This window comes from Bison bison, unplaced genomic scaffold (genome assembly GCF_000754665.1).
Source record: "Bison bison bison isolate TAMUID 2011002044 unplaced genomic scaffold, Bison_UMD1.0 scf7180017864057, whole genome shotgun sequence".
Taxonomy (NCBI): Eukaryota; Metazoa; Chordata; class Mammalia; order Artiodactyla; family Bovidae; genus Bison; species Bison bison.
This window is the reverse complement of record NW_011494629.1, coordinates 2,797,596-2,807,256: the sequence shown is the minus strand read 5'-3', so window position 1 is coordinate 2,807,256 and position 9,661 is coordinate 2,797,596. Positions and strand designations below refer to the sequence as shown.

Below are 9,661 nucleotides of genomic sequence, written 5' to 3'. Positions count from 1 at the left end.
TCGATGGCAGGCGACCACCTTACTCTCCAGCTTCCCCATGACTAACCACGCCCTGTGATTTTGTTTCCAGAGAACTCAGATTGCACAGAGCTAGACTCGGGCAACGCAAGCTGTGAGCTCAGTGACAGGGGTAACCGCCTCCCACTTCCCTTTTCTCTGTCCCCTGACCCAGGGCTCCACCTCTGTCTTGGGGGCTTCTCATTCCAACTTGGGTTCCAGTCCTGGCTGCCCATTGGACAGATCCCCTTAGGGTGCTCACTAGGGGTATCCCTGCCTGGCTGACCCCAGCACAAGGTGTGAGCCTGTCCTCGAGGCCTCCGGACCCCTCCCCACCCCTCAGGGCTCGGGTAGCTGCTCACGCGCATTTCTCCCCAGGACCTGTGGCCTTCCTGACCTGCCTCGGCCTGGCCGCGGGCCTGGCGCTTCTCATCTACTGCTGCCCTCCAGGTGGGTGCTGCTGGGCCAGGCCTCGGCCAGTCCTCCCCACGCCCTGGGGCTGAGCCCTGCCAGATGGACGGAGGCCCACACCTGAGGCCCCGCCTTGTGACCCAGTGTGGCATGCCCGCCGTCGCTTTCCTGCCATGCTGACCTTGTCCAGGTCCTGGGTGGGAGCGGTGCGTGGGGACCCCACATCACTCAGGTGTGGGCTGGTGATGCTGCGAGGATGAGAGAAGGTACCTTCTGGAGGAGTTCTGAGACCCCCTTGTCTTCCAGACCCCAAGGTGCTTCCAGGGGCCCGGCGTGTCCTGGGCTTCTCCCCTGTCATCATTGACAGGCACGTCAGCCGCTTCCTGCTGGCCTTTCTCACAGATGACCTGGGGGGCCTCTGACCGACCCCAGCCCTGCCTGCCTGCGTGTTGCTCTCCAGGGGCTTGCTTCTTTCCTAAGTGTTTATTTCTTGCTATTTATAATTTCTGTAATAAGCACTTTACTTTCATTGTACAGAGGTGTTCAACAATATTAAATGTTTGAGTCTCATCCCTTCTCTCAGGAGTGTTTTCTAGATGATTCCAATTCAAGACACGACAGCGTCTCTAACTAAGGTTGATCCTGTGGGTTCTTCACTTCCTGAGTCCAACCCAAGACCCAGGTCCTGCCCAGGCTGCCTTCCCGGACTCCTCTGAGCCTGGGTCTCACCCCTCTGTGTGGACTACCCAACCCCAAATGTCCCCGGCTGTCCCCCAGTGCCCTCTTCCAGATGTAACCCTGCCGCATGTCCTGCCCCTCCTCTGGGGCCTCCTTCCACTGCTTCTCTCCAGAACTCCCTGCCTTGAGCCCTGCTTGCCATCCCCCACCTGGAGCACTGTTGCTCCCCACACCTGCCCCCCATCTGCTCTCTGTCCCAGTCCTCAGCCCCAGGCCCGGAGGATGGACAGGCAGGCCCTCTGGACTGCTCTGTTACCCTCCCTCGGCTCACAGGGCCGCCAGGGCCAAAGGCGGAGCACCGAGCCCTCTTGGATGTGCACAGGGACGTTTCTGTGACAAGATCCTGAGCCTGAGGCCAGGAGGTGAAACAGATGGGTACAAGCTCCCTGGCTGAGGAGACAGGCCCTTGTCCCCAAGGCAGTTACAGGGCTCGGCTCAGAACAAGGGGCTTGCATGTGGCCAAACCCCAGGCCGTTAGTGGAGGGCCGCAGCGGGGCACCAGCCCAATGCCTTGTGATGCTCTAGTGCTGCATGTGTTGCTTTGACTCCTCCCAGCAGCCCCAGAAGGTGGGGGCTGCTGCCCTTGCTTTCCTGATGAAGAAGCTGAGACTGAAAGGAGAGGCACTGAGCCAAGAAAGGAGGACCCGGCACGTGAGGGGCTCAACCACCACCTTCATTCCCTTCCTATGACATGTCCCAGGGAGATACCCCCATCAGCCCTCTTGTCTCTGTCTAGTCACCAGAGCCAACGCCCAGTTCCTGGGCCCTGTGAGGCTCCTCAGATCCCACTATCCGGGAGACGGAGCCCCTCCCTCCTGGGGAAGCGATGACCTTGGCTCTGGGGGTCAGGGACACATGTATGGTCAGAGCCTAGAAATGAACACAAAATCCAGGTGGAGAGGAAGTTGAGACAGAGTACACAGAACCCTCTAGGACTTCTAGAGATGAAAAGTATAATTGTGCCATTTGAAGTCTTGGGCTCTGGCTCCTCACGCCCTCCCCTAACGGCCTGGGGGAGCCCTTTGTTGGCCCCACACAGCCCCTTGTTCTCAGAGCCAAGCCCTGTAATTGCCTTGGGGAGATGGGCCTGTCCCCTCAGCCAGGGAGTTCGTACCCATCTGTCTCACCTCCTGGCCTCAGGCTTAGGATCTTGTCTTAGAAAAGTCCTTGTGGACACAGAAGGGTGAGTGTACACATGGCGGGCTTGGTGCTCTACCTTTGGCCCTGGGGGCCCCATGAGCCGAGTCCCCACTGCTGGGCCACGGGTGCCCACTGCCCTCCAGGCTGTGGCTGCATGGCCCCTGTCCTCTGCGGAGCCCTGTCACCATCCTCATTACCAGTGAGCTCAGCGCCCAGGACCACACAGCACCCGAGAGTGCCCTCCCCACGTGCGCGCACACACACACATGCACACAGATGTGAGAAGTGTGCACAGTGCTCAGATTCACATGTGCGCGTGCACAAGGCATGGGCCGCTGGGGCCTGGGCCAGGCTCCAATGGATCCCTCTCCCCGTTGCCTCCCTCTGTCATCTCCTTCCCCTCCAGCCACTTTCTGGGGAAACAGAAGTATGTCAACCCGAGAACCATCATGTGCTTACGTTTTCCATAGGGGATTTCTAGAGGCACCGCAGGCTGACACCAGGAATGATGCTGCCATTGGGCAGGCCCTCAGGAGGGGTTCCACTCCCATGTCTCAGTCTCTCAAAGCATGTGGGAGGGAAACAAGATGGGAAGCAGAGGGATTGGCTTCACGACGTGGTGTCTGGCCCTCATTCAGTCAGCCTATGGGTTCATTCACTCATTTGTATGCCCAGACATTAAAGTGAGGGCCAGGGCATGGGAGAGCCAGGCAGAGGAGCCCTCCTGCCCGCCCTGAAGCCCAGGACATCACGGCTTACCACTAGCTCTTCCATCTCTGCCCTGCCAGTCCTGGGGGGTGTGTCTCCAGACTCTGAGCATTAGTTGACCCATCTATTCAAAGAGACAGGACCCCTCCTTGAGCATGGATATCCTGAGCTGGATAGCACTGCTCCAAGTGCTGTTTTCTGGAAATGGCTTCATGAATTAACCGCTAAAGCTGTGCTAAAGGTGCAGCTAGAGCATGTTCCTCTGGAACAGACCTTCACTGGGTGAAATGAGCACCCTGGGCTATGTGAGCTGAACAGAGCCCTCAAAGGCTGGAACCACATGAAGGTTCCTCACTCAGGGTCTAGGGTGAGCGATGCTGTGAACATATCCACTCCCCTCCCTCCTCAGAGCTATAAGGATGCACTGCACTCCAGGTCCCTTGCAGACAGTGCCCCGTGTAAACTGCTCTTACTGCTGCAGAGAGTGCCCACTGTACTGGCTAGCCATACAGACCAAGGAACTAGTTTCTGGACTCCAAGCTCAGAAGGTAGGAGGTCAGCAGAACCCTGAGGCCAGCCCAGCACATCCTGTCCAGTCTGCAGTCCTTCCACCCACTAAACAGGTAAGATCCTGATTCCCAGGGGAAGTTGCTTCCTGGGCAGATGCCGAGGTATTACTATGTTTGTCCTGCTCTCTGACAGACGTGCTTGGGTAAAAGTGACACGTGCCCAGTGAAAGTGACAGAACTAGGTAAAGGGCACCACTGGGTAAAGGCGCCAGATGCCTGACTGTAGGTGATAGAGACATCTGGGCGAGTGAGGCCACTGTGTGTAGGGTGCAGGCAAAGCAGACACCAAAACAAGCCAGTGCCTGGACCTCAGCCTTCCAATCTCCTGAAATAAATGTTACTTATATACCCCCCGGAATATAGTCCTTTGCTATTAGCAGTCCTGAACTATTAAGTAGAAGGACCTTTGAGGGGACATCCCAGAAACAGAATGTGGCAGGGAAGGTCCTGGTACTTACCCACAAGGCCCTGTGGCAGGGTCCATCCCCTGAGCGAGGGGCAGTCAGTGCCGGTCCCAGGTCTCAGGTGAGCTGGTGAGCTGTGGTAGTCCAGGGCACCTATTCCCTTGGCTCCAACTGGGCCGCTTCTTGTGACTGCTGACTTTCTCCTTCCAGCAATGACCCACCCAAGGCCTTGCCCTGGTGGTCCAAAGCAGCCCCTGAGTTCAGGCTGTTCTAGGACCCCCTCCGTGGATCCCAGCCTCAATGGCCCCTTCTCCAACTGTGCCTGGACCCCGTGCCCACAACTGAAGTCTGTGGCAACAGCCCAGACCACCAGCCAGGCCCCTCTCCCATCAGCTTGCCCCTGGCTTGTGGCAGCCATACAATGATCCCACTCCTAGGCTGGGGCTGGGGGAGGTGGAACAATGGGGCATCCATGTCTAGGCACAGCACCTATCCCCATGAGGGCCCCCTGCCAACTACTTGCTCAGTCAGTAACCATGACCTGTAATGAATTAAGTCCATCAAGGTGTGAAAGATGCCAAGGGCCACAGTCTTGCTGGCCCCCTGGGATAGGCCCTTAACCTTCTGTCCCCTGTCCCTACCTCCATAGCTCAACAACTGGAACTGCTCATGATCCATACCCCCCACCTTTGCACATGCTAATTCCCTCATTTGGAAGACTACTAACCACTCCCCCCCATCTACTCAACCTTCAGATCTTTGGTAAAATGCCACCTCAACTGGGAAAGTCCCCCACCAAACTCTAGTAAGAAGAATAGATCCTCAGCTACCACAGTACTTCAGCTACCACAGTGCCGGGGTGACGGTCCCATCTCCAGTCTGCCTGGGTGGGGAAGAGCTCCCCGGTGTTGGGAGGGGAGTGAGGGGAGATTTGAGCAGGGTGGGAGGGAGGGAAGTGATGGGGGCATTCAGGAGAAGTGTGTCTGTGAAGGAGGTATGTGTGTGAAGAGCAGAGATCCTGTGATGGAGGCAGTTAGGGCCCTAGATGCTCTCAGGGATGTGGTTTCAGGCCCAGTGAAGTAACAGGCCGCTGCTTGTGGAGCCGGAAATGCAACTGCAATTTGCACAAGGCAGGGTTCCCCTCTGGGAGAAGGCACAAGGTCTGGGTCGGGGTGCTGACACTGCTGGAATCTGGGGTTGTTATTTTCAACCCGCCAGGTCAGTGCTCTGAGAGCTATCTCAGAGTGCCCACCCCACACCCAGAACCTCTGCACAAACCCCAGGCCTGACCAACTTGCAGGTCAGGTCCTTGCTGGCTGGGCCCTGGGGCCCCAATCTTGTAGACTGTGTGGGGATTTCGGAGCATAGAGCTGGTGCCCTTCCCTCAGCGCTGGCTTGGTGGCAGCTGGCACCTCAATTCTTATCCCACTTGGAGGCAGGGCTGGAGCCCCATATCCCCTCAGAGGGCATTGAGGCCTAGGGCAGGGTCTGGGGGGCACTGCTGCCATGGGGCATCTTCCCTGGGCCACACGCAGATCCAGCAGCTTAGTTAGCTTAGTTTCCCCGGAAATAAATACTTGAGAGAGAGAAGAAAAATGTTAGAACATTCTGTTCGTGAATTCTTAAAAGTAATGTAGTGAGAAAAGAGGAATTAAATTCCATTAAAAGCAGGTGGGAGAAAAGGTGCCTGAGAGAGAGGGAAGTGGGTGGGTGGGTGTGGCAGGTGTGGAAGGAAGGAAACACTCAATCCTGCAGCAGAAGTCCACCCAGCCCAGCCCATCCTGGCCTAACTTTCTCAGATCGACTGGGCCTGGGCCTTGAAGGGTGGACACTGGGGATGGAGAGTCAGGGGAGGAGAACCCCAGGGTGACCTGGGATGACTCATCTATCCCTACCCCTATCTGTCATCTATCTATACCTATTTATTTGTCATCTATCTGTCTTCCATCCATCTGTCCATCAATCTATAATCTTTTTGTCCTCCATCCATCATCATCTCTGTATATTATAAAACAAGGAAGTTAAGCACAAAATCCTCCCAGCTCCCTCAGTCGCCCCAATTCCTAGCTCTTTGTGACTTCCCCTTTCCCCACACTGACCATCCTACACTCCTTTAAGGCCAGCCCCAGCTCACGTGGCCTCGGGGTTCATGCACCACAGTTTTGTCCTTCCACAGGGCTCCCTCCTGGTCCTGGGTCCAGGAGCATCAGCCTTGAGGGCTCCCACACTTGACTTCCCTGTGTGTGTCCCTCTGTGGAGTCTCCCAACTCGGCATGTACATTTCCTTGCTTCTTACTCCTCGAGCCCCTTGCTTACTCTCAGGGTCTCTGCCTTCCCCCGGGATGACAGAGTGGGGTCCCCAGATGGGGCAGCTGCCCAGCAGGGCTTGGCCCTGACTGACTCTCTGGGCCCTGTTTTTTTGTCTATCCCTTGGCCACTGTAACACATGTGCAGAGCTTGGAACTTGAGGAGTGGATCTATTGTAGACATTTACTAAGTACCTAGACTAAGTATGCCAGACACAGTGCTGAGCACAGGCTTTGAGTGGTTGCATCAAGTGGAAGGGCCAGAGCAGATTAAATAGATCTACAAGTATGATTAAGGGTCCACCTCCTTCCCCAGCTCAGGCAGACCTCCCTTAGCCTTCAGGGAGATGGTGAGCAGGACCCTCCTTCTCAGGCAACAGCCCTGATCATGGGCCAGATGACGTGGGGGTAGTCAGGGCTCAGATGAGGGCCCCAGGGGGACACTGTGGGCAGTGACGTGACCAATGACATCAAAGGCAGAGCAAACCCAAATGGCCCGCCGTGACAGTGACAAGAAGCAGGAGTCAGGAGGGCCAGCGGGGAAGACCTCAGGGCACAGCCCCGAACCTAGAGAGCTGCAGCACAAGCCAAGGCCCTGAGACAGGGGTACATCCAGAGTGAGGGTTGGGGGCCGGGTCTGTTGACATGAGCCTGGGTGCTGGTGGGTGGGGAGATCAGGGGCTGTCAGGTACACCTGTGGGGGAACAGCTGGGGCAGAGGCTGTCAGCGGCTGAATGCACAATGCCCCTAGTGCCTGTAGAGGCCAGCCTGATTTGGTGACCTAGGACCCATCCAGCCATCTGGGGCTTACCCTGTCTGGTCAGGTCTAGGCAAACTTCCTGTCCTGGCCAAAGGAGAAACTCAGCCATCTGCTGGCCATGTCCATGGTCCACACAGGCTGGCATCCCCCTGGTGTGGCTGTCGGGCATCCCACACACCACAGGCCAGAGACAGCTTCAGGCTACCCCAGGGCTATGGTGCTGGGCAGCCTCCACTTGTGCAGAGCCCTGAGTGGGGCTGGACCTGGGGGCATGGGCCCAGATACCACCTTGGATCCACCACGAGGGCCAGGTAGTGGGGCAGGTTCACAGCCAGGAGACTGACCCCTGCTGCTTCCTGGCAATGAGACAGCCAAGGTGCTCACGGTGACCAGCCGCAGAGATTGGCCTCTCTACTGCTTGCTCCCAGGGCCCAGCCACCTGACAGCTGTGCATCTGCCCTCTGACCAGGTTGGCCCCAGGCTCATCGGCTCCTCTGGGAACATGTGTCCACCCACTGCCCACCTGCTGGTCTTGCTTCTTCAGGGATCTCATCACACGTGTGAATCACCTTTAGTAGCCTTCTTTACGGGACATTCAGACACTCAGAAGAGCAGAGAGCTGGCTCTGGGGCCCCAGCTCTGCATCCCCAGCACTTCTAATCTTGCTTCATCCATTTCCCTGTACCTTTTTCTGAGTTATTCACTTTAAAGCAAAGCTCAGATTAGATCATCTCACCCATAAGCACTCTTGTTTATCAATCACTCTGTGCTCATCTTTCAGCCCCACAGAAGACTACGGGGTCATCTGAATGTCTGTGGAGCTGCCTCAGGCTCAGAGTGGGGAGGGCAAGAGAAGTGATGGGGGAGGGGCCTTGGGAGCTCCTGGGGGCTTCATTCCCCTCCCCGGGCTCCAGTTGCTTGGAGGTTCTCAGGTATCCCACCTGGAAAGGCCCAGGTGAGGGCTTTGCTGACTTGAGATGAGGGAATGAGGCCAGCAAGGGTCAGAAAGGAGATGACAAGGGGGCTGAGTGAGGGCTCAGGCCCTAGTGGTCACAGGGTGGACTGAGGGAGCTGGGGGTCCCAGCCATGTGAGAGGTGGCTCCGTGAGCCCCCAGAGACAGCACCTGGCCCTCACTGGTGTCTCTGCAGGGTCGAGGCTGGCTTGGCATCAGCCCCACTCTCCTTGATCCAGTACTGTGGGTATAGAAGGGAGCTAGTTGGGCATGTAAACTGCAGGAAATGTGGGAGTGCTGGAACTTTCCATGAGGGTCTGGTCAGGGGTCATCGAGTTGACTGCCCCGAGGACATGTATGTGGGGGTGATGTCTGGAGATGCCAACAAAGGCCTGGAGGGAGGGACAGAGGAGGGCTGTATAGGCCGGGGGCTCTGAGGGGCACAGTCCAGCACCCGGGCCTGGGTGGCAGGGAGGATGGTTCTGGGAGCCACACGAGGAGAAGAATCAGCTTTATTGGTTAGTTATATATAGAAAAGTGGGGGCTCAGATCCCCAAGGAGGGGCTACAGCCCTGCCCAATCACTGCTGGTGGAAGGTGTGAGGTCTGAGTCAGTGGCCACGGTGGGGGACCCACAGGGTCACTGATGGTCTATAGTCCTGGGTCAGGAAGTGCAGAGGTCACAGGTCACCCAGGGTGGGCAGCACACAAAGCCAGGACGCTGCTGCACTGGCAGAGGGCAGGCATCGCCTCGTCTCTCTGGAAATGTCCCAAGATGGGGGCCAGCTCCTTGACCCCCAAGCCTGCTGCATGTCCACGGTAGCGATGACCTTGCTGAAGGCTCACCAGTTCTATCTTCTGGGCCTGGCTACTCCATGCTCCAGGAGGAGGAGCAGCTGAGGACAGGGCAGGCCCTGTGTGGCCAGAGTGGCCTGAGCACGTGTGGCTTATTTGGATGCAGTCCAGCGGGGCCAGCCTGGGCTCCGGTGGTTTAGAGGAATCCCGTGGACAGGAGGATGGGCCTCAAGGGCAAGGCGCCTCCTGCGTCTAGGCAGCTGTGGCCAGGCATGATCCAGGGGCACCTGCAGAGAAGGGAGAGGGGAGGCATGGAGTCACCAAGGCCGGAGGAGCCTCCAGCTCTGTTCTGGTGACCCTGCCTCAGCGTGGTGTCTGCTAACCAGCCCATAAATGTCGGGGCCACTCTGACTCCAGAGTCAGCCCAATTCTGACCTGGGAGAACTACAGTGTCCCCCCGTGGGACACTGTCAGGGTTTAAAACCCTGGCCCAGCACGCTCGGACAGGGCACCCCTGAGAGCAGGGGCTGGTGGGTGGACATGTGCCGTGGGGACCTTGAGGTCTCCTCACTAGGCTGATGCTTGGGGAGACTCAAGACTGTCTTGGGGGCACACAGCAGGTGATTAATAAGTGGCCCGGTTGTCATGCGATGAGTGAGGCAGCAGGCTGGCATCCAGAGGATTCCACGGGGGACAGATTGAACAGCAATCTGGGGCCAGCAGCTGGGCAGAGAATCCATGCCAGGTGGGGCCAATAGTGATGGCAGGGGCAAGTGGAAGCCAGATACTCACAACAGGGCCACACAAAGGCCCTGCTCCCAGCATCTTGCTTCGTCCGCTTGGTCAATCTGGAAGGTCTCCTCCTACGTCCCTGACACACA

At 57.5% G+C, this 9,661-nt stretch overlaps 2 protein-coding genes across 3 annotated transcripts in view; one reads left to right on the top strand and one right to left on the bottom strand.

Moving 5' to 3' along the window:
• LOC104985691 (chromosome unknown open reading frame, human C9orf89) overlaps positions 1–978 on the top strand; it is a 15,829-nt gene extending 14,851 nt beyond the window's left edge. Inside the window, exons 4-6 of one of the 2 annotated variants that reach the window (XM_010835972.1) lie at positions 71–130; positions 376–447; positions 715–978. In XM_010835972.1, the coding sequence (XP_010834274.1) occupies positions 71–130; positions 376–447; positions 715–830 (248 nt within the window). In that variant the 3' untranslated portion in view covers positions 831–978. The remainder of the gene's footprint in view (positions 1–70; positions 131–375; positions 448–714) is intronic. The other variant, XM_010835973.1, reaches the window with a different exon arrangement.
• A 7,502-nt stretch (positions 979–8,480) lies between these two features.
• Positions 8,481–9,661, bottom strand: part of NINJ1 (ninjurin 1) — a 4,475-nt gene continuing 3,294 nt past the window's right edge. Inside the window, exon 3 of the mRNA XM_010835971.1 lies at positions 8,481–9,067. The gene's annotated coding sequence lies outside the window, so the exon portion shown is untranslated. The remainder of the gene's footprint in view (positions 9,068–9,661) is intronic.